Below are 25,822 nucleotides of genomic sequence, written 5' to 3' on the forward strand. Positions count from 1 at the left end.
ACTGAACATGAGCAGTTCTGCAAAGAAGAGTGGGCAAATATTGCGGTCTAGATATTCAAATTTAGTAGGGACGTATCCCAACAGACTAAAGGCTGTAAAAGGTGGTATAACAAAATACTGACTCAAGAGGTGATCCTTTTTCCAGCTCAGTAATTCTGTTTTTGAATCGTTTTTTATTTATTTCTGACATGTCGCTGTGGTATCTTTCACTTGGATGTTATAAGTTGCACTGGATAAATACGGATGGACAAAACAAAAACTGTGTCTTTCTTCATTTCAGGCTGCAAAGCAACAAAATGTGATTATTACAAAAGGGGTGATTCTTTTTCTATACCCACTATAGGTCAGAATACACCTTCCCCAACCTCAGGGATTAAATAGAGCACCCAAGATTACTTGAAAAACCCATCTGCCCACTTCTCCATTAAACAGGTGACTGTGACTTTAAGGCATCAGTGTGACAATTGTATCACTGCAAATGCTCAGAACCAAACAAGTACTGCCGTAGTGTAGTATTATAAAAATATAACCAGTGTTTATTAAAAAGAATGTACTCACAAACACGTTAGTAGTTATCCCACATAAATGAACATCAGGGTATCACAGAACCTACACCCGCTGTAACTTCCGTGCTTTTGTTATCTGGCTCCACCCAACACGCTGTGTCACTCGTCACATGACTTCATAAGGGATAGACCATCACCGCATACCATTAGCACCAGCCTATTGTCAAGAAAAACCATAGTGATGAGATCTAACATGCCCAATCTCAATTTTCCCAAGAACAGTCTGCTAGCACAGTGGTCATCAACCCTGTCCTCAGGGCCCACTAACCGGCCAGGTTTGCAAGATAACTGAAATGCATCACAGGTGAGATCATTTGCTGCTCAGTGATTGCAGTATTCTAGTCTGCATCTCCCCAAGGTAATACATAAAACCTGGCCTGTTAGTGGGCCCTGAGGTGGGCCCATCTGTCATTATGTAAAAGAGGTGTGACATCTATTTTGAAAGAGTACAGATTACACCAAAGAGAATTTAAAAATAAAATGTGTATGTGAACCTGTACCTTGCAAAACAACCCATGCAGGTTTAAAAAAGAAATGAAAGGCAAAACATTTGTCTGTAAATATAATAGAAATTTACAAAATGTCCAAGGGCTATTAAGGAAACAAGAGAGCCTATCATGCTAGTATGGGCAGCCTACATCATATATGCAATTCTATAGTTTGGCCATAGTGCTTCTTTAATAAACGTCTACCTCTCCCAGGTTTGTCTGGCTGGAGTCTTTGTACTAAGAACCCACAACAGTAAAGCAGCCCATAGTTGATTCGATTTTCTTTCCTTACTCACAGTCAGTGTTGATGAAGGAATGCCTCCCACAGTGCTATTGTGTTCTGCCAGCAGGTATGGAGGGCATAACACTTTTCCAGATGTCAAAAAAGCAGCCTCTTGATTGCTGCTGAAATACTTTTTCTGTGAGGAACAAAATGAAATTTACATAGAATTGTTAAAATTTATAAGCAAGATGAAAGATGAAAAAATGAAGGAACCAAAACCTTGAATAATACAATTTTGATTTTATTTATCCTAGAATCAGAAGAAAAATATCACCAGTATAGTTTGTCTTTATTTTTATCTTCCTCCTTTACCTTTGATGCATCTTGCTAATAAAATTCCCCTTTTTTATTTAGGATTGTTGTTTTGATTCTTAGTTCGGAGATAAGATTAGGTAGGGAGATAAGGGGCTCTGGTAAGAATAAAATGACATCTTTCGCATATAAACTTAATTTAAGTTCGTTAGGGCCTTTAGTTAATCCTTTGATGTTTCTGGTGTTTCTAATCGCACAAGCAAGCGGTTCAATAACCAGAGCAAATAATAGTGGGGAGAGGGGGCATCCCTGTCTAGTGCCCCTTACCAAGGGGAAGAATTCTCAGTTTCTGCCCAGGAGCTTAATTCTAGTTTGGGGAGGATGGTATAAAGCCTTAAATCCATGTAGGAATTTGGCAGAGATGCCAAATTTAGGGAGTAGACAACTTAAATAGGACCAGCTAACACTATCAAAAGCCTCATGTATATTGAGGCTAAGTATACAAACTGGGCGAGAATGTAGATTAGCGTGTTGAATTACATTGCTGATGGATGTTATTAGTAATTTGTCTGCCTGGGATAAAGCCAGTTTGGTCTGAGTGGACCAAGGAAGTGATGACAGCAGCCAGTATATCAGCCAGCAAATGCCCAAATATTTTGAGGTCATTGTTAAGAATAGGGATGGGCGAGCGTTTAGGCCCGAGCATAAGTTCGGCCCGAACTTTGGTTGTTCGGATGTTCTGTGAACATCGAACAATATGCGGTGTTCAGGGCAAATTCGAAAGCGGCCAGAGCACCGGAAAAGTCTATGGGGCATTATCATGGAAAATCAAAAGTGTTCATTTTAAAGGCTTATATGCAAGTTATTGTCATTGTCCCCAGGGGACATGTATTAATGAAATTTTTTTTTTTGAATCGGCCGTTTTTTTCGGGAGCAGTGATGTTTTTTAATGCTTAAAGTGAAAGTGACACCCTGGGGGGTGTCTATAGTATGCCTGTAAAGTGGCACATTTTTCCTGTGTTTAGAACAGTACCACAGCAAAATGACATATCTAAAGGAAAATTTGTCATTTAAAACTGATCGCGGCTGTAATGAATTGTCGGGTCTCGGCAATATAGATAAAATTCATTGAAAAAAGAGCATGGGGCCCCCCCAGTTCATTAACAGGCCCTTTGGGTCTGGTATGAATATTAAGGGGAACCCTGAACCAAAATTTAAAAAGAAATTGCATGGGGGTCCCCCTAAAATCCATACCAGGCCCTTCGGATCTGATATGGAAATTAAGGGGAACCCTGCGCCAAAATTTTTTTTAAAATGGCGTAGGGGTCCCCATCAAAATCCATACGAGACCCTTATCCAAGCATGCAACCTGGCAGGACGCAGGAAAAGAGGGGGGATGAGAGAGCGCCCCCCCTCCTGAACTGTACCAGGCCACATGCCCTCAACATGGGAAGGGTGCTTTGGGGTAGCCCCCCCAAAGCACCTTGTCCCCATGTTGATGGGGACAAGGGCCTCATCCCCACAAACCTTGCTGCCCCACAAAAGAATTGTTACTGTACATAAAGATGGCCTAGCCTATGAGAAGATTGCTAAGACCCTGAAACTGAGCTGCAGCATGGTGGCCAAGACCATACAGCGATTTAACAGGACAGGTTCCTCTCAGAACAGGCCTCGCCATGGTTGACCAAAGAGGTTGAGTGCACGTCCTCAGCGTCATATCCAGAGGTTGTCTTTGGGAAATAGATGTATGAGTGCTGCCAGCATTGCTGCAGAGCTTGAAGAGGTGGGGGGTCAGCCTGTCAGGGCTTAGACCATACGCCGCACACTGCATCCCCCAAAGCACCTTGTCCCCATGTTGATGGGGACAAGGGCCTCATCCCCACAAACCTTGCTCGGTGGTTGTGGGGGTAAGCAGGCGAGGGGCTTATTGGAATCTGGAAGCCCCCTTAACAAGGGGACCCCCAAATCCCAGCCTCTCTCCCTGTGTGAAATGGTAACGGGGTACAAAAGCACCTCTACCATTTCACAAAAAAAGTGTCAAAATGTTAAAAATGACAAGACACAGCTTTGGGACAAGTTATTTATTAAAAAATAAAAAAATAAAAGTGTCCCACGATGCCCATTCATCTTCTTATATCCCTCCGCCGACGGACCGAAAAAAAAAAAAAGCCAAGACCAATCCGCCTCAATGGGAGGCTTCCGTTGTGTGACGCTTCTTTGCTTGTGACAGTTCTTATATAACTAAGGGCGGGGCCACCCAGTGACGTACCCGGGTGACCCCGCCCCTTCTGACAGCACGGGGACTTCCCTATGGCTTCCCTGTGATGTCAGATGGGGGCGTGATCACCCGGTTACGTCAGAGGGGGTGGGGACCCCCATGCAATTTTTTTTTTTAATTTTGGTTTGGGGTTTCCCTTAATATTCATACCAGACCCGAAGGGCCTGCTAATGGACTGGGGGGGGGGGGGGGGGGGGATCCCATGCTCTTTTTTTCAATGAATTTTATCTATATTGCCGAGACCCGACAATTCATTACAGCGGCGAGCAGTTTTAAATGACAATTTTTCCTTTAGAAATGTCATTTTGCTGTGTGTACTGTTATAAACATGGGAAAAATGCACCACTTTACAGGCATACTATAGACACCCCCCCCCCCCCCCCCCAGGCAGAATATTTAAAGGAATATTTCATTTTTATTCTTTCACTTTAAGCATTAAAAAAAGTCACTGCTCCCGAAAAAACGTCTGTTTTAAAAAAAATGTTTGCATTGATACATGTCCCCTGGGGCAGGACCCAGGTCCCCAAACACTTTTTATGACAATAACTTGCATATAAGCCTTTAAAATGAGCACTTTTAATTATTCATGTTCATGTCCCATAGACGTTAACTGTGTTTGTGTGTTCTTGCCAAATTTTTTGCGTGTTCGGTATGTTCTGCTGCGAGCCAAACAGGAGGGTGTTCAGCTCATCCCTTGGTAAGAACAGAAAGTGGGCAAAAGTTTTGTGGGAGAGTATGATCTTTGTGGGGTTTTGGTATACATACTGGCTAAAGGTATTGGTAAGACATATTGGCTAAAGGCATTTAGTTTGGGAATTGATTCCCTTGTAATATGTAATTATTTAGTTTAGTTAAACAGGGTGCTAGTAAGGAGGAGAATTTCTTGTAATAGGTGGTAGAATATTCAGTAGAATTTTTCAGGAATTTTTAATTTTTGTTATTTCTAATTCTGTGCAGGGTATGTTAAGGGTGTCTGCCTGCTGGCTTGATAGAGTAGGAAGCTGAATTCCCCCTAGCCACCCAACAGAGGATGGATGTGGGGGTGACTGTGGAGCAGAAAGAAGATCTCTGATTCTGTTTGTGGTCTGCAAACTATAGGGCTCTCAGTATTAGGACCTGTGTACACAAACACCTGACAAAGTAAAAAGAGTTATCCTTTCAGGTATTTTCAGGGAAGAATGTCTTGCGTTTGAGATCGGTTTGAGTGCAGAGTTGCTTCTGTCTTGCTTCTTACTTGCAAGTGTATTAGGGGAAAAATTGATTTATAACAGCATGCCACATTCACCATAATGTAAAGAAAAGCAAATTTTGCTAAAACCGCAATTTTCATTGTTTTCATTTCCATAATAATTGTTTTACTTGATTCAGGTCAGATCCAGGTTAAAATTTAAAGATCGTGATCAATACGACTTCAGAATGATAACTGAGAATAAATGAAAAAGTTAGACCTTCAGCCAAACGTGTATTGGTGCCATTGTCCCCACTGAAGCTCTAACTATGTAAAAATTGTCATACCTAAACTTCAGCTTTAAATACATTTTGGTAATTTTATCCAGAGATAGATAAGGTAGATATGCTGCTCAAACACGTAATGTGTTGGGGAACCATGGATGTGCCCAACAACTGAAGAAAAATGTGCAGTGCCGTAATGATGGTGGCATTGAAGGCCGGCCACTGTGATATTTTTCTTGGGCCCACTTACAGTGTACTGTTGGGAACTTATGTGAAAACAATATCTAAATTCTATGCATAGACAAATATATGCCAATTAGTGTTTAAATTCTTATTTACAGAAATTATTTTATGATATGCTATATATATATATATATATATATATATATATATATATATATATATATATATATATATATATATATATATATATATATATATATATATATATATAGTATAAATAAATATATATATATATATATATATATATATATATATATATATATATACACCCCTCACATTCTTATAAATATTTTATTATATCTTTTCATGTGACAACACTGAAGAAATGACACTTTGCTGCAATGTAAAGTAGTGAGTGTACAGCTTGTATAACAGTGCAAATTTGCTGTCCCCTCAAAATAACTCAACACACAGCCATTCATGTCTAAACCGCTGGCAACAAAAGTGAGTAACCCCCTAAGTGAAAATGTCCAAATTGGGCCCCATTAGCCATTTTACCTCCCCAGTGTCATGTGACTCGTTAGTGTTACAAGGTCTCAGGTGTGAATGGGGAGCAAGTGTGGTAAATTTGGTGTTATCGCTCACACTCTCTCATACTATTCACTGGAAGTTCAACATAGCACCTCATGGCAAAAAACTCTCTGAGAATCTGAAAAAAAGAATTGTTACTGTACATAAAGATGGCCTAGCCTATGAGAAGATTGCCAAGACCCTGAAACTGAGCTGCAGCATGGTGGCCAAGACCATACAGGGATTTAACAGGACAGGTTCCTCTCAGAACAGGCCTTGCCATGGTCGACCAAAGAGGTTGAGTGCACGTCCTCAGCGTCATATCCAGAGGTTGTCTTTGGGAAATAGATGTATGAGTGCTGCCAGCATTGCTGCAGAGCTTGAAGAGGTGGGGGGTCAGCCTGTCAGGGCTTAGACCATACACCGCACACTGCATCAACTTGGTCTGCATGGCTCTTGTCCCTGAAGGAAGCCTCTTTGAAAGATGATGCACAAGAAAGCCCGCAAACAGTTTGTTGAAGACAAGCAGACTAAGGACATGGATTACTGGAACCATGTCCTGTGGTCTGATGAGAGCAAGATAAACATATTTGGTTCAGATGGTGTCAAGTGTGCGTGGCAGCAACCAGGTGAGGAGTACAAAGATAAGTGTGTCTTGCCTACAATCAAGCATAGTGGTAGGAGTGTCATGGTCTGGGGCTGCATGAGTGCTGCCAGAACTGGGGAGCTACAGTTCATTGAGGGAACCATGAATGTCAACATGTACTGTGACATACTGAAGCAGAGCATGAGCCCCTCCCTTCGGAGACTGGGCCACAGGGCAGTATTCCAACATGATAACAACCCCAAACACAACTCCAAGACGACCACTGCCTTGCTAAAGAAGCTGAGGGTAAGGGTGATGGCCAAGCATGTCTCCAGACCTAAACCCTATTGAGCATCTGTGGGGCATCCTCAAACGGAAGATGGAGGAGCGCAAGGTCTCTAACATCCACCAGCTCCATAATGTCATCATGGAGGAGTGGAAGAGGACTCCAGTGGCAACCTGTGAACTCCATGCCCAAGAGGGTTAAGGCAGTGCTGAAAAATAATGGTGGCCACACAAAATATTGACACTTTGGGTCCAATTTGGACATTTTCACTTAGGGGTGTACTCACTTTTGTTGCCAGTGTTTTAGACATTAATGGCTGTGTGTTGAGTTATTTTGAGGGGACAACAAATTTACAGTGTTATACAAGCTGTACATTCACAACTTTACATTGTAGCAAAGTGTAATTTATTCAGTGAGTGTTGTCACATGAAAAGATATAATAAAATAAATTGTGAGGGGTTTACTCACTTTCTTGAGCTACTGTATATATATATATATATATATATATATATATATATATATATATTTATCGGCGTATAACATGCGCCCACGTATAACGCGCACCCCAAGTTTAGGAGGGAAGTTTAAGGAAAAAACTTTTAGGAGGCAAGTTTAAGGGAAAAAAACTTACATTTTAAATGCCCATCAATGCAGCCTTATCAGTGTCCATCTGCAGCCTTGACCATCATTGCAGAATGATCAGTGTTCATCTGCAGCCTTGCCCAACAGTGTCCATCTGCAGCCTTGCCCAACAGTGTCCATCTACAGCCTTGCCCAACAGTGTCCATCTGCAGCCTTGCCTAAAATTGCACCATGATCGTTTTTAAATGCTAGATAGAGCCGGATGTCCTGTGTACTCGGCTCCTCTCGGCTCGTCTCGCAGTCCCACCCAGTCCTGTCCCTTGGCCCGGCTCCTATGATGGACACAACACTGGTCCAATGGCGGGACGTAAATGCTAGGAGGCAGAACTGGGCGTGACTGTGAGCGGAGCCGAGCCTAGCTGAGTACACAGTGCTTTTTCGGCAGCGCTCGTTCCCTCCTTCCCCTCCGAGGCAGCGGTTCGGCGTATAACATGCACCCACGATTTTCCCCTGATTTTAAGGGGAAAAAAGTGCATGTTATACGCCGATAAATACGGTATATGTATACACAAAATAGCTAAATAAAGGAGAAGGAAAATAATATTACTTTGATCTCAACATGAAATATACCTGAGGAAGCTAATAATACATGTTAATGAACTGATTCTTTTCAAATTGTGCAAAATAATTACATGAGCACAATAAAGAAGCATCACAATCTTTGGACATCTCCCATGTGAGTTATTTTTGTGATTTCCTGTTTCATTTTACAACATTATCTTGCAGTGCTAATATTCATTCTACAGTATACATATCTTTATATCACAAGACAAATGTAATACAGGAAATGCAATTATGCCAATTAGAGCATTGGTCTGATGATTACATTTCTTGCAACATTGTTCCAAGGGAATATTCAATTTATTTATGGCACGTTAGGATATACAAATCACATATAATGAAATCGACCATTTAGAAATCAGATAATTTGGGCTTACACTAATGCTAGTAATTTTTATCAGCACAAGCCTGTTCAAATGAAGGTATGCACAATATTTTATGAACCATGTATTGTTTATTACTAGTGTACCTATCCTAACATTTAAAGTGTTTGTAAAGGCTGAAGGCCTTTTACCTTCATGCATTCTATGCATGAAGGTAAAAAACCTTCTCTGTGTAGCACCCCCTTTTTTCTTCTAAAAGCTTTTGACTTTAATATCACTTTACTTGAGAGTGGTGTGAAGGAAGGCACATTGAGGTGTATTCACATTGCTTAATTATCTTCAAAACACCTTCGAACCCCCCCACTGAGATGCCTTGAACTGTTTGGTTTTGTTTCTAGATAACTCATATAAGGTTCATAGGGAGACCCTAGCTTGTTCAAGTCAAAGATGGAGCGGCTTGGCGAGGCACATTGCCTCACCTTCACTGAAGACTGCCTTGCTCCCCCTACTGCCTGCAATTGTTGTTCCTGTTCTACCTTTTTAAGCCGCTCCGGCCTGGTTGTTACCACACTACTGAACTCTGCCCAGTTTTTTTTTTCTGAGGACCCTTTTTGTGTTTCCATTTTTTTCTTTTTTATTCTCATTGTTGTTGTGTATCTTTTGCCTTCCAGGTTACAGTGTACTGTATTATTAGATACAAAGCTACTGCTCTGTTCCCATACCATAGGGGGATTACTCAATGCACTAAGGGTACTCTGGCTTACTAATTTACCCCACTTATGGCTCTAAAGATATTGTCCTATAATGTGAAGTGTTTGAACTCCGTAAAGAAATGATGGCTGGCTCTGAAGGAATTCAGGGCCTCCGATGCGGATGTGTTTCTGATTCAGAAGACACACTTCCGAGCTGGAGGTTCATTAAAATTTGCTTCCAGACACTTCCCGGTAACATATCTGGCATCAAACTCATTTGGCAAGGCTGGAGTTGCACTACTTGTCAGACGCTCCTACTCTGTCCAGATTCAGTCCTCCCACTTGGATCCGCACGGTCGATACATAATACTACAATGTGTGTTCATGTCTAGTCCCCTTACCCTTCTGAATGTTTACGCTTCTAATTCAGGTCAGCTTAAATTCCTCAATGAAGGCCCTTCATGGTTGTAGGGGGTGATTTCAGTGCTATCCTTTCTCCTACAAGAGATAGGATCTATTCCAAAGTAAGCTACCTCTCCCAGTGCGATCACTAGCCTCCTCCTTCTGTCAATTGATACGGGCTCATCACCTCTTTGACGCCTGGAGAATAAAACACCCCACCAGCAGACAGTTTTCATTCTACTCCGCCCCAGACACAAAATGGTCTCCAGGCCAGACTATTTCTTCATAACTGCCCCCCTTCTGCCTAACCCAGTGTCTTCCGATCTAGGCCCTATTACCTGGTCAGACCATGCCCCCCTAAACCTAGATCTTTCCCTCTCCACTGCTTATCCCAAGACATGCCATTGGAGACTCAACGAATCTTTATTGAACCACCCTGAAACCAAATGTAAACTTCTCTCGGTACTAACCAAATACTTTCAACTCAACGCAGGTTCTGTCTCCAGTTCGTCCACTCTTTGGGAGGCTCATAAGGCCTTCTTTAGAGGGCAATGTATTTCTGTAAGCTCCTGCAGGAAAAAAGATACAGCCTTTTTAAAAACCACTTTACTAGCCAAACTGCTAACTGCTGAACGTTCTCCACAGTGGCCCGACTGGGGGCAGTAACCTTGTTGAGAAATCAGATAAAGTCTTTGGACATGTTTGGTATAGCTAAGTCCCTTCTATGAGGAAAACAAAAATGTTACGAATTCTCCAATAAGCCTCACAGCATGTTAATCTCCAGACTCAACCTTAGACACTTTCAATCCTTTCCTGACTATTTGAAACAATCAGATGGTACTCCTACGCAATACCCACAGACTATGACCCGAGTCTTTGGCGACTTCTATGATAAACTGTACAATTGTCTAACCCCCGCCCTCCATCCCCCATTTGACCAAGGGTCATTTGAGACTTTCTTGGACAGTATCCAGCTACCTATGCTGGGCAAGACGGACTTATTAACATTAAATGCCCCCATTACTGAAGACGAACTGACCAATACTATCAAACACCTACCCTCCCGCAAATCCCCTGGAGCCGACAGCCTTCCTTATTCTTACTAGAAGACGTTATCACTGACCTTAACGTCCCGTTTACTGTCTCTATATAACTCCCTTTTACAAGGCAAGCTCCCCATCACATGTTTCTGCATTCCTACATCTCGGTCATACCCAAGCCGGGCAAAGACCCATCCCTTCCAGACAATTATAAACCAATAGCTCCTTTAAATGCTGACTACAAAATCTTTTCGAAGATCCTGGCCAACCGTTTATCCCAATTCCTGACAAAATTGATCAACAAGGATCAAATAGGCTTCGTCCCTACCAGACACGCGGTAGACAATACTAGATGCACCATAGACCTCATAGACACGTTAAATAGATTATGCAGACCTGCCATCATTCTCAACTCAGACGCTCAACGAGCATTTGACAGGTTGAGCTGGTCCTGCATGTTCGCCACCCTAACCAAATTCGGATTCCGAGGCCCCTTTATATCTGCTCTACAAACCCATTACTCCAATCCTTCATCCCAGCTCCGAATGGCCTCCTTTTTATCTCAGACCTTCCCAATGACTAACGGCACCAAACAAGCCTGCCCTCTCTCCCCGTTACTTTTTATCCTTTGTCTAGAACCCCTAGCAGAGGCTATCCGGTCCCAACCTGACATTCAAGGTATACCCATGCGCCAAAGAGAATATAAATTATCTTTATTTGCGGATGACATTCTATTGACTCTCACTAACCCACATATTTCCCTCCTATCTTTACACACCCTACTATCAAGATTCAGTGCTTTGTCCGGGTATAAAGTCAATACCTCTAAAACGGAGGCACTGCCTCTTCATACCCCATCTGCAGAACTGAGTGTGTTACAACACTCATTCCCGTACCACTGGTGCTCCTCCTCCCTCAAATACCTAGGCGTGAAAATTACCCCAACTTACGCTTCCCTGTATCAGGCCAACTATGTTCCCTTGTTTAAAGAAGTCAGTGACATGTTAAAGCTTTGGAACCCATGCCTGATATCTTGGATAGGTAGGATCAATGTACTAAAAATGTCTGTTATACCTTAACTGCTATATTTTTTTGAAACCCTATCAATTCCTATCCCCATGTCAAAATTAAAGCTAGTCAAACATTGGTTCCTTAATTTCCTCTGGAATGATAAGGCCCATAGGGTAGCTCTGTGATCTTCTCCCGTAGGCATTGGGGGGTCTGGGGGCTCCGGATGTTTACAAATAATATTTAGCATCCCACCTTTGGGCAGTGGTCTCCTGGTCAAGCCTAGAGGCTCCAAATAGATGGGTGGAAATCGAGATGGGCTCATTGTTTCCCACACACCCCTGCTCCCTTGTCTGGTTACCCACCCTGACTCAGGACCCCAAACTCCATAGCTTATGTTTAAGTTCTATGCTGTTTATACTAAAGCTCTGGCGCACTTCCTTCAACAAATTCTCTCTCTCTTCGCCATGCCCCCCATTATCTAATGTACTCTTCAACCCACTGCTCCCAGACAGCCTATCCCACTCTCGTATGGCCCCCTGAGCACAGGCTGGCCTGTTTCAACTCCGCCATTTTCGTCCACCCAGCCACCCGTAAATTCAGAACCTTCGCTAACCTCCTCTAAATACCAACTCCCCAAAAATTTGCACTACTCTTATCTCCGAATAAGTCATTATCTGTCAGCTTTATCCCCTACCCTTATTTTACTTAAACCAACGACCTTTGAACTCATCTGCTCATAAGGCCCCTATCAAATGCAATCAATCTCTGTTATTTACCAAATTCTTCAGGACTCATCCCCACTTTCAGAGGAACTTCACACTTAAATGCGAAAATGGGCCCAAATCACCCAAAAGCCTATCTCTCTCCCTCAGTGGGGCAGAATCTGGACCTCCACGTCCAAGATATCCCGATGTGTGGTGCAGAGAGAGACATCGTTCAAAATTCTGTTCTTCTGGTATAGAACACCAGAAATCTTACACCGTTATGATCCCTCTCTGTCCCCTCTTTGTTGGAGATGTGGTAAGACCAGAGGCACTCATTACCATATATTCTGGCAATGTGATTTAATAACAACTTTCTGGTCCATGGTGATATCCCTGCTCCAATGATTATTTGAGTCTCCTCTCCCATTGAACCCGCTACATCTCCTCCTTGGCCTCCCCTTCCCAGGGTTGGGGAAAAACTCGAACAAACTAGCCTCATACATTTTATTAGCAGCTAAGAGAGTTATCACTATGTGTTGGTTGACCCCCACCCCTCCCTCTCAGGAACAGCTTCTCAATGTTATCGCTGAAAATTCGCAGAATGGAGCACATGACAGCATTGGTGGAGGATGCTGTTGACAGGTTTGATGGGGTCTGGGAGTTATGGGACAAATATGAATATGGTTCTCCCCCCTGACCCTATCTGGTTCACATTCATCCTTCCATCCCGGCACCTCCCTGATATAGCTCCCCTTTATGCTTTCGCTTCCCTTGTTGACATCTGGGTGCCACCCAGATTACTATCCCCTCACCCCATGCTATGCATTTTTATGTTGTTCAAAATTGCGATACACACTCAGCTGTAATCCAGAGAAATATTGTTTATAGCCCTTAACTGGTCTGCCTTATATAGCTCTATTTATGAATACACATCTATTTTCAACCTGGATGCCTGTAACTTTTTTTCATTTTGTTTGTTTTTTATTTCTTGTTCGATTCATTCTAGCTCTCACCAAGATTACTGTGCTGTATTTGTAATGTGAAATCTTTAGTAAAAATACAATTGTAAAAAAAAAAACCTTCTAACCAAAATTCCCAAACTATTGCTATCCATTCAATCCAATGGTTTTCCTAATTCACCACATCAAATCAGCTCACTTTTGCATGCCAACATTATAGAAACAATCAATGCCACCAACAACCATGTTGTTTTGGAGAATTTAATCTTTCATTGTTCCCTATGCTATACTCTATAACTGCTTTATTTGGAAGAGTGAGTCATCCATTTGCTAAGCCAGCAATTATTTATGTAGAAGTTCAGGAAATATGAGACTAGCACTATTATGTGCACAATTGGCATCAATTTCCCATTTTACCAGTCACCGCAGACATACTTTGACTGCAGTCCAGGTAAGAGGGCTTTTCATTTTAATAAATTAAGGAGGCAGGCTTGGGATAGTAAAATAATCAAATGCTCATTTTAGAACCAATAATAGAAGGTCTCGTGAAACTTTGGTTCCACGTCACATGAGCTGGCATTTTACAGCACATGATCTGAAGACTTGACTGATATCAAGGCCCCAGTGCATGTTGCTACAACTCCAGGACATGTGACCTGAATTCTGCTTTATACAACCCTGAGGTAAGTGATGGCTTTTCTACCTCTAGCCTGCCCCCCTAATTCCTGAACAGCCTATTAAAGCATATCTAGCAACTCTACAGTTTAGGTCTGCTTATACCTTCTGTCAAACGTGTATTGGTGCCATTGTCCCCACTGAAGCTCTAACTATGTAAAAATTGTCATACCTAAACTTCAGCTTTAAATAAATGTTGGTAATTTGTTCCAGAGATAGATAAGGTAGATATGCTGCTCAAACACATTAGATGCCCATAATGTGTTGGGGAACCATGGATGCGCCACTCAACTGAAGAAAAACGTGCAGTGCCATAATGATGGTGGCATTGGAGGCCCGCCACTGTGATATTTTTCCTGGGCTCACTTACAGTGTACTGTTGTGAACTTATCTGAAAACAATATCTAAATTCTATGCTTAGACAAATATTAATTAGTCCATTAATTTTTATTTACAGAAATAATTTTATGATATGCTTTATATACAGTATCTCACATTTTTGTAAATATTTTATGATATCTTTTCATGTGACACTTTGCTACATTGTAAAGTAGTGAGTGTACAGCTTGTATAACAGTGTAAATTTGCTGTCCCCTCAAAATAACTCAATGCACAGCCATGAATGACTAAACCGCTGGCAACAAAAGTGAATACACCCCTAAGTGAAAATGTTCAAATTGGGCCCAATTAGCCATTTTCCCTCCCCGGTGTCATTTGACTTGTTGTTACAAGGCCTCATGTGTGAATGGGGAGCTGGTGTGTTAAATTTGGTGTTATCGCTTTCACTCTCTCATACTGGTCACTGAAGTTCAACATAGCACCTCATGGCAAAGAACTCTCTGAGGATCTGAAAAAAAGAATTGTTGCTCTACATAAAGATGGCCTAGGCTATAAGAAGATTGCCAAGATCCTGAAACTGAGCTGCAGCACGGTGGTCAAGACCATACAGCGGTTTAACAGGACAGGTTCCACGCAGAACAGGCCTCGCCATGGTCAACCAAAGAAGTTGAGTGCACGTGCTCAGCGTCATTTTCCATTATACCGTTATATACTCACTACTTTATATTGTAGCAAAGCATAATTTCTTCAGTGTTATCACATAAAAAGCTATAGTAAAATATTTACAAAAATGTGAGGGGTGTACTCACTTTTGTGAGATACTGTGTATATATATATATATATATATATATATATATATATATATATATACTATAAATGTTAAATAGAACTTGCCCAAATGTATTTATGCCACAAAAACAGAGGTGCACTACAAATTTTAATAGAGATTCTGTTTATTCGGTTTGTGATGTGTTTGTGTTGTTCCCCATTAAATTCATTGCCCCATTGTGTTGTAGTAAAACATAAAAAAGTAAACCTGATTTGTTCTCCTTTGTAGAGCCAAGCCGAGGCACACTACAAAGGCAGTAAACATGCCAAGAAGCTCAAAGCACTAGAGTCAACGAAAAATAAGCAAAAAACGGGTTCGCTCAAGGACAGCGCCAAGGCTATTACAAGTGCAACTGCCAACCACAAATCAGGTTAATAAAACTGTTGTGTTTGTACTTCACTTTTTTTTTTTGCCTTATTTAAAGTTTATCTGTGTGATACATCTCAGCATGTATGTGTGCATGTGTGTACATGTGTGTACAAAGCCTAATGCATGTCCACAATAATGTATCTGAGAGTTTAAAATGTAAATAAAGCCAAATTACATTTTGGATAGAGTAGTGAGGGATTAGAACTCCTAGTTTGAATTGCTGTATGTGTCCCTGCTACGAAGACTCACAAAATAAGGAAAAGACAAAAATTTGAGTCACCAGGACCAGGATAAAGAGTAAACCTTTTGATGGGGACGCTTAGAGAGTATTTTACTCACTTTGAAGGGATTCCCTCTACTTCCTGTTGTAGCTACAAGACAGGAAGTAAAGGAAAATCTCCCCAGTGGGACACAGATAACAAACTGATGGGTTTTAACAATTCCCAACTTTATCCAAAATGGAAAAAAGCATGTCTTTAGATATCATTTGATTTGTCAATATTCAAAAGAATGTTCGGGAAGTGAATAATTATGAAAGGTCAGTCCTCCCAAAACTGATATTGTGTTTTTTACTAGATGCAAGAGAATAAAATGATGTCACTATTTCCTATAGTGCTCATGGACTCTAATGGTGTAATGCCCCGTACACACGGTCGGATTTTCCGACGGAAAATGTGTGATAGGACCTTGTTGTCGGAAATTCCGACCGTGTGTAGGCTCCATCACACATTTTCCATCGGATTTTCCGACACACAAAGTTTGAAAGCAGGATATAAAATTTTCCGACAACAAAATCCGTTGTCGGAAATTCCGATCGTGTGTACACAAATTCGACGGACAAAGTGCCATGCATGCTCAGAATAAATAAAGAGATGAAAGCTATTGGCCACTGCCCCGTTTATAGTCCTGACGTAGGTGTTTTACGTCACCGCGTTTAGAACGATTGGATTTTCCAACAACTTTGTGTGACCGTGTGTATGCAAGACAAGTTTGAGCCAACATCCGTCAGAAAAAATCCTAGGATTTTGTTGTCGGAATGTCCGAACAAAGTCCGACCATGTGTACGGGGCATTAGATGTGTGCTTGGGTCCCTTAGACTGGCCAAACATTATACAATTACCGTTCCTTTAGATTTACCAGAACCATATAATATGAGGTCAGACCTAAACACTTTCAGTTTTTTATGCAATCAGGCAGGTCCTTGCACTAAATAGTTGAAGGTAAATCTAAAGGAAATAAATAAGAATAATATATTAATGTATGGCCAGCCATCCAATCCCTCTTGGATTTTTTCTCAATTTTATATTATGGAGAATGCAACAGGTTGACTTGGAACATGCAAAGGCAGGAACACCCAAAACTTCCAGGGGCACAGAACATAAGAGAGGATATAAATAATATATCAGTACTCACCTATAACAAAATATCATTTTCTGGGTGGACAAACCTTTTAAACTATAAATCATTTTGAAAACTCACATGAATAATCTGAAATCTCTAGAATAAAAGTGGCATGAGGGAAGGATTTCTGCAGACAATGACAGACTTATTATTTAAACTTGGCCCAATATAAATTGTAAGGTGAGGCTTATTTGTGCATGTCTAGTGACAGGCCATGCTGGGGGTAAGCACTACGCATCATCAAGGATTTTCCAGTATCAGAAATGCGTACTATTACACAAGGAGATCTATCCTACTGTGTGTCCTACTGTTTACCTATCTATCTATGCCACTACATTAAAACCATGTAAAAGAAACGGGGGGGGGGCACCTCTAAGTGTAGTATTAAAACAGTATAATTTATTGCACAAGATTAAAAACACTTACAAGATATAAGTGGGAGTAATGCTCATCATTAGTATGTAGTCCTGGCAGTTCTACTGCATCCCACAGGCTCCTCGCTCCCCGGGTAGCTGGGAGAGGTTCTGGTGTGATTTTGTGCTGAGTAGCTCTACATTCAGGAAAACCAGGAAGTAGTCAGCTCCAGGAGCTGACTACTTCCTGGTTATCCTGAATGTAGAGCTACTCAGCACAACATCACACCAGAACTTCTCCCAGCTAGAAGATACTTTTTTAATACAACACTTAGAGACGCCCCCCCCCCCCCCAGTTTCTTTTACATGTCTTGCAGAGTTGCTGGACACACTCTGAGGATGGCTGCCTCTTTTTAAATCACCCCCTTACCGTGGGTCAACCTGGTTTTCACCTAAAGACTGAATAATCAAATGTACATAATAGGGCATTGCCTCCTGGAGTGCCAGATACCCAATTTACCTCCACTTGCTACATTAAAGCCAAACCTCTCTGCAGCATAATGTTGTCCAAAATATTCTGACATTTTATGTTAGCAACATTATGTACGAATTACAGTTCTCACTAGGTTTATGCAGGCAATTATTGTTTTTAAAATGTCAGCTAGTCATTTCAGGATTCAGGCATCGAAAAAAAAAAAAATGTAGTTTTGCAGCATAGGAACAGATTTTAGACTGTGTTTAAATATATTTCACTGGAGTAAAATTTGTCTTACAGCTGTGTTTTTGATAAAAAGTATTTTTACATATCTGTGGTTTGTTCATTGTGATTATACAATGGTGTATAGGCATGCAACAAAATCAACTGCCTTCAAAGCATGAAAATCTGCTATAGCAGCATCTTTAGTCACTAGCATATAAGAGTATATCTAAAGGCTTCTGTGTGGCAACCATACAGGACTAAAATCATATTGCTCTGTGACTTTTTTACTTTTTATTGGACAAACAAAATCCTCCTTTGTGTTTCATGTGCTCCCCATCCCAGACACTGCATCCCAGGCACTGCATCCCAGGCACTGCATCCCAGACACTGCATCCCAGTCACTGCATCCCAGGCACTGCATCCCAGTCACTGCATCCCAGACACTGCATCCCAGGCACTGCATCCCAGACACTGCATCCCAGTCACTGCATCCCAGACACTGCATCCCAGGCACTGCATCCCAGGCACTACATCCCAGACACTGCATCCCAGACACTGCATCCCAGACACTGCAGCTCACAGTGGGAGGACTTCAGTAGAGCAGCCAATTCTGCCAAACCAGAAGGCAGTGGGTGGGCCTGGGTGGGGCTACAGGCTTGAACCAGCAGTGACAGAGCCATGCTTCCAGCCACAGAGTTTACGAAGGACATTGATGCTTTAATTTAGGGCTCATCCATACAATGAAACAGTTCTTCTCAATGCTCGGAATGATATTATGCACTGGATAAAAATAGAGCATATTGCATGTAAAGAAGGCACAATGTGCTGCAACATGTTATCACTTGTCACAGAGCACTGCAAAGCACATTGTAGAAAAATAATGTACTGTGGCTCTTCCTATTAAAAATAGCTGCACATCAGCGCAAGGCATTAACAAACCTTTAGGCTTACCAACAACTACTGTATATAGTGCAATGGTCTGTCTGATTGGATACAAAATGATTGGATCGTTCAAGTAGATCTGCATGTTACATAGTTTTGGTAAATCTAAAGTTGACTGTACAAAGATTGTACAATTAGTTAATAACATGTATGGTAAGTTTTAAGTAGCAGTGCAGCAGCGTTGTTACCCCAATTGCAGAAAGCTTCATGATATGGACTTACAGAAGAATCCCAAATATGGCATTTTTTAAATAGTTACATTGGTCCAGCTTGGACCACTTACTGACTTCTGAACTGTGCGTCACTACTGACCCCTGAACTCTGTGTCACTTACTACTGACCCCTGAACTCTGCATCACTTACAACTGGCCCCTGAGCTCTCAGACACTTAATACTGACCCCTGAACGCTGCATTACTTAATACTAACTCCTGAACTCTGCGTCACAACTGACCCCTGACTCATTACTGACATGTGAACTGTGTATCATTTACTACTGCCCCCTGAACTCTGAGTCACTTACTACTGACAGGGAGAACACACGAGTAGGCTGACCGCACTTCAGTGATATTGCAGATTAAAATGTATATTTTTTGAAATCTTCAAAAACATATAAAAACAGACATCCCAGCTCCCTGGATGGACAGAGGACAGTAACATTGCTTACATGTATAAAGATTAAGCACGTCTGTGTGAAACACGTTTACTGTCCTCCATCCTTTCAGGGAACTGGGATGTCTGATTTTATATGTTTTTGAAGATTTCTATAAATACAGGTTTTAATCTGCAACATTGCTGAAGCGCAGTCAGCCTACTTGTGTATTCTCCCTGCTGCTGCGATCGCGGATCGAGCTGGGACCGGCTTATGTGTGGAGAGGGGCTTTAGATATATGCACCTGCCAGTTTCTTTTTTACACTGTAACTTACTATTGACCCCTAAGCTCTAAATAAGTTACTACTGACCTCTGAACTGTGCATCACTTACAGCCAATTGACCCCTGAGCTCCACGTCGCTTACTGCTGATACCTGAACTCTGGTTCACTTACACCTGACCCCTGAACTCTGCATTATTAACTACTGACCCCTGCCTCATTTACTACTGACCCCTGAACTCTGCCTTATTAACTACAGACCTCTGCCTCATTTACTATTGACCCCCTGAACTCTGTGTCACATTCTACTGACCCCTGAACTCTTTGTCACATACTACTGACCCCTGAACTCTGTGTCACTTACTACTGACTCTGACCTTTGCATCACTTGCTATTGACCCCTGAACTAGCATCATTTACTACCGACCTCTGAACTCTGCATCACTTACTATGTACCCCAGAAATCTGCATCACTTACTACTGACTCCAGAGCTCTGGGTCTATTACTATTGGCCCTAAAGTCTGCATCACTTATTACTGACCTCTAAACCTTGCAGTGCAGTGCGCTGTTAACACAGCATATACGCGGCCCCACGGATAAGGACCTACCACCACGAGGCTGTATACATGTGTACGCTCCTTGCGAAAGGGTTAAAGACGCTGACACTGGGGTGCCACATAGGTAGCAATAATAAAATTGACTAGCACAGGGTGTGCGTAATCAGAGCCCTTTATTTTTCATATATAAGCAACATTTTGGAATCCATACACTAGCTTCTTCATCAGGCGTCGGTGATTTCATCGCTGTCGATAGACACTGTTGATGGAGCTAGTGTTTGGGCTCCTAAAAGTTACTTATACATGATGAATGAATGGCTCCAGGTGAGCACCCCATGTGCTGGTGATATCTACAATTAATTTGATGCTTGAATGATGGCCCAACCACAATAAATTGCTATAGTACTCAATGGGGTTCATTTGGAGTGCACTATACCTTCCTTTGTACATTAGTAGTAATGGGACAGTTTTACCCTGAAAAGTTTTTATACCAAAATTCAATCAATATAAATTATGACGAGAGTAAATAGCAAAGTATGAAAAAACAACCTGCACTCACTATGTTGCTAGTATACAATTTTTTTTTAATAATCCGTTATGTTAAAGTTCATATACGTAACAAAAAATTGCAGGTTTTTGAAATTATTGTGCTCTTCCATTTAATGCCTTGGGTGCACTTCTAAAATAACTATTTAAAAAAACACAAAGTAAAATTGTCACGCTAATGCGCTAACAAAAGATTCTTTTTTTTTTTACTTTTTATAAACCTCTCTGACATGTTATCTGTATTTTTTTCAATGGCGGATATTATGCTTAAAAAAACCTGAGTGTTTATTTTTGTCTCATGAAAGTAATAAATCCTTTGAAAGGAAGAGAGAGATATATTCTTTTCAAGTAAAGCCAATCAACAAAATACATTTTCTATTCTACCCTGAGGAAGAGGAGAGTAATCATTCATTACTCACTAGGTGTCCCATTAAGCATAGAGGCATGACAGTAAAATGTAAGTCTAAGTCTGACCATTTCCTTGGAAACGGAGAGAGCACAATCATCTGTATTAAATCTATCCACAATAGAAGTGTAGATTTCCATTATGTCGGCACATGTAGCTTCCATGCAGAATGAAAGAAGAAAATAGCTAGACAATTTCTACAAGCGTACAGCTCTCTAAAGCTGCAGTGTCAACACACAATACTGCTGTACTGCACATACTGTTATTTGTCGCCTTCTCTCGCCAAGAGGAAAATCACAGCTTTCTCTTACTTCCTGTATCATTTCTATTGTTTAAAAAAATGGTAGCACTCATGAATTGTTTTTCTTGGGATGTGCCTTTGAAAGGGATAGTGTTTATATGCCTTTTTATATTATTTGTTATAATTCCTAAAGTAGAAAAACTGTGATCACTGACCGTGAAATACTGTATTTCATATTCTTTACAAGCAGTAAATAAGCTTTAGGACAAGCGATCACTGACCTCAGTAGCTGCAGGCACTGTTGAGCAATTTATCCTCTAAATTCACAGCAGAAACATTAAAATCATTCAAGTATATCTCTCAGCAGCTCATCTCATCCTGTTATGCTCCTTCAGATCTTTTGTTCTGTGTTTACTTTAGCGTTTAGAAGGCTATGATGCTACCAATTCACTGCTTAGAGGGGGGAAGCATGGTGAGCTGAACTGCTGAGATGAAACAAAAAGTCCTTTCTACTGTATGGGCATGATCTATAAGGCCTCTTGCACACTGCAGTTTGAAAACCCTAAGTACAGCACAGTTTTTTTTCATCTAAAATGCAACCGATGTACACACAGGCATGTAAACAAGCGCTGTTTATTCAGGAATAAAAAAAAAATAGAAAAATCTGCGTTCCCAGTCAATATTTTGCACCCGTAGTGCAAATACGCACATATATGCACATAGGGGCGCATGACCAAATATAGTTTACCTTTGTGAATGTATTGTGCTCGCAAATACACGTTTGCACAACTATGTGTGAATATGCACAAATACGCACAAATATGTGCAACATAAAAACACTGGAGTGAAATACATACAAAAATGCTGATGCTCAAACATCAGTACCGTGTGCAAAAGGTCTAAACTGGATGTAGCCTCAGCTTCATACAGTTTACAGTCTTGTGTTCCAGCAATGAGATGAGAATTTCTCATCCTAAACCTGGAACAAAATAGAGTCAGGCTGAATGGTGCTCAGTGAGGGTTTGTTTTAAAGTTCAATTTCAGGTTTACTGTACCTTTTAACTAGTTTGTTTGCAACAGGCTGGCTCAAACAAACAATTTTCTACACTAACAGTTGCGCCCACTGGATAAGCTGTATGAACTGTATGTAGCCTCAGCGGTATACCTTGTCTGCCTTGTGTTTCAGCAGTGAGACAAGAATTTCTTCAGGTTTAATCAAATCATTTACAGGACATTCATTTGGGTTGTGGGCAGTGTTCGCAGGTTCCAAAAAGGGGGTCCCTTCTTATCAGCAATTCATGGGACGCTGGTATTCCTCCAGTTATAGCTGATACATACTGGATCCATATACTGAAGCCATCTGGCGTGTGCTACTCTACTAGATGGATTGTTACCTTCCCTTCATCAAGATTTCTTATCACACCTACATTCGGGTCTTTTTGCCCTCTTTTAGGCGTACTGCCCAGCTAGGCCAAGGCACTCCTCAGGCCTTGGTATTCAGAGTATCGCATTTCCAAGTGAAGGCTCTGACTACAAGTAAGAAGGCTGGCTGCAGGCTAGCCTGTATTTGTAGGAGTCTGAGGGGTATTTATCCCTCCTCCTCTGTCTGATTCTGCGTCGGATTGTATTCAGGGTTCCCACCCACCCGTTTCCCCCAATTCTCACATATACTCATAAACAGCGTACATTTCTTCATATTCATACATTCAGGGTATGCCCTCTTTTAGTCATGCTGACCTGCTAGGCCAAGGCACACCTCAGCCCTTGGTGGTTAGGGTATCGTATTTCCAAGTGAAGGCTCTGACTACAATGGTGGATTGTGCAAAGATTGGTGTGCAACATGCAGACCCCACTGCTAAATCACTACTAGGAGGGGGGGTCAGAGTGAACTAAACTGCTGACCACTCTGTTGGATGTGATGCAGCTATTTAGGAAGTATTGACTATTTTGACTGTTTCTATGTTGATCTTTAAGGAAGAGTGATAAAGAGGGACCTCTTATGGCTTTCCTTCAACAATGGCTTTCTTCTTGTCACTCTTCCATAAAGGCCAGATTTGTGGAGTATACTACTAATAGTTGTCCTGTGGACAAATTCTCCCACCTGAGCTGTGGATCTCTGCAGCTCCTCCACAGTTACCATGGGCCTCTTGGCTGCTTCTCTGATTAATGCTCTCCTTGCCCGGCCTGTCAGTTTAGGTGGACGGCCATGTCTTGATAGGTTTGCAGTTGTGCCATACTCTTTCCATTTTGGGATGATGGATTGAACAGTGCTCCGTTTTTATAACTTAACCCTGCTTTAAACTTTTCCACAAATTTGTAATTTTACATTCTCCTCTCTTTTTCACCTTTAATACTTTAGCACCGCTATAATCCCCTGTCCCTTTACTCATTGGTTATCTAATTACTTTGGGATGAGGTGCCGTATCTAACTTAACCATCTGGCCACAACCATATTTTCCACAACTTTATCCCTGACCTGTCTGGTGTGTTCCTTGGCCTTCATAATGCTGTTTGTTCACTAAGGTTCTCTAACAAACCTCTGAAGGCTTCACAGACCAGCTGTATTTATACTGAGATTAAATTGCACACAGATGGACTCTATTTACTAATTAGGTGACTTCTGAAGACAATTGGTTCCACTATATTTTAGTTAGGGGCATCAGAGTAAAGGGGGCTGAATACAAATGCACGCCACACTTTTCAGATATTTATTTGTAAAATAATTTGTAAACGATTTATCATTTTCCTTCCACTTCACAATTATGTGCCACTTTGTGTTGGTCTATCACATAAAATCCCAATAAAATACATTTACGTTTTTGGTTGTAAGATGAAAAATTTTGGAAAATTTCAAGGGATATGAATACTTTTTCAAAGCATTGTAAGAGATGTGCTGCTCAAGAGCAAGGGATTAATCAAAGGATACATTATTCTATATTTCTTAGGATGCTAAATCTGCAATTTTTTAAATGATTAATGGAAATTTGAGTTTAGCTCCTCAACTACCAACATTTAAGAATATAAACTCAGATTGCAGAAATCATCTAACAATTACAAAAATCTCTTTGACATGCATACAGAGAAAGCCGTTTAGTTTGTGCGTCTTACTTAAATAATATACACTTTATAATACACCCTCTCTGTCTTCCATTGAGAGCCTTCAACAGATGTCCATAAGACATACTTATTATACACTCCCTTACATTAGAGATGTAAAATCAGGCTACTCTTCTGAAAATGGTAATGCACAAAAAGGGAGCTGTCACTCAAACGGTACTGAAGGCGTGAACCCGGTGACATTGAAAACAGTGAATTTTCAAGATAAAACATTTGTGTTTGTTATGAGCATAATTTTCTGCAGTCGAAAAGCCATTAAATGTAATTGGAAACAGTTTGCTTCAAACAAGAAAAAACAAATTACACTGTGTCATGTGTTGTGACTCCAGACTTCTCATTTCTGCATCTTTGCTAGAAAACTGATCAATCTGAATAATCACAGCAGAAGAGGTCCACCGGCAGCACAGGTGCACCCCCTATAGGTGGAAGTGCACAGAAGAGCCACCCTGTAACAGTAAATCTGCTATGGGGTGGTTAGTAAGTGGTTAAGAACCAGCTACTAATAGGCATAATACAATACATTTGCATTATGTGAAGCATTACATTTTAATTAATCAGTTTTGAGTTATGAGGAGCAAGATCCAGTCCTTTGCCTTGGCTTGCCTTGCCTTAACCTATTTAGGTTTTACATACATGCCTATGGAGAATCAGAGAGTTGAATGAGAGTGAATTAGAGAGTGCAGGGCACAGCACTGCATTGTATTTGGTGTATTCCACTGGATTTTCTATAGGTATGGGGGGAGAATATAGTCTGGCGACAACAGCAGCATAGCTGGAAAGGCAAGTATGGCCTGTTAAAGCTGCACTAGGAGTGGATAAAGATAAAGACCCCCATATGGCGCACAATCGTTTTTCAATCCACCCAAAATGCTAAAAAGTTTTTAATTGTTCTATAAAATTCCTGAAAGCTTTACCTAGATACCAGGAAAAGGGTGCCCATTTGTTTTGTGCTAGTATTGTCAAAAGAAAAATGCATGTGCGAAAAACAAAACTAAAAAATTAAAGAAAAGGAAAAAGAGAGCGCTTGGGCATTGTCATGTAGAATACATTTATTAAATATAGAATAGATATTAGCTGATAAAAGTAGTTTGATACGGGTAGGAAAAAATATGAAATATAAATAAAAAAAAGATAAGATTGTGTCTGTATAATGAAATGTGTGTGTATGTATGTGCATAATAAATAAGCATGCCCTA

At 41.0% G+C, this 25,822-nt stretch overlaps 1 protein-coding gene across 4 annotated transcripts in view; it reads left to right on the forward strand.

Annotated features, from left to right (window-relative positions):
• The window catches only part of ZNF385B (zinc finger protein 385B), an 849,407-nt gene that overhangs the window by 737,355 nt on the left and 86,230 nt on the right, over positions 1–25,822 (forward strand). For all 4 annotated transcript variants that reach the window (XM_073633753.1, XM_073633754.1, XM_073633757.1 and 1 more), the window contains one exon: positions 15,350–15,491. In XM_073633753.1, coding sequence (XP_073489854.1) covers positions 15,350–15,491 — 142 coding nt within the window. The remainder of the gene's footprint in view (positions 1–15,349; positions 15,492–25,822) is intronic.

The sequence above is a fragment of the Aquarana catesbeiana genome, linkage group LG06 (assembly GCF_042186555.1).
Source record: "Aquarana catesbeiana isolate 2022-GZ linkage group LG06, ASM4218655v1, whole genome shotgun sequence".
NCBI lineage: Eukaryota > Metazoa > Chordata > Amphibia > Anura > Ranidae > Aquarana > Aquarana catesbeiana.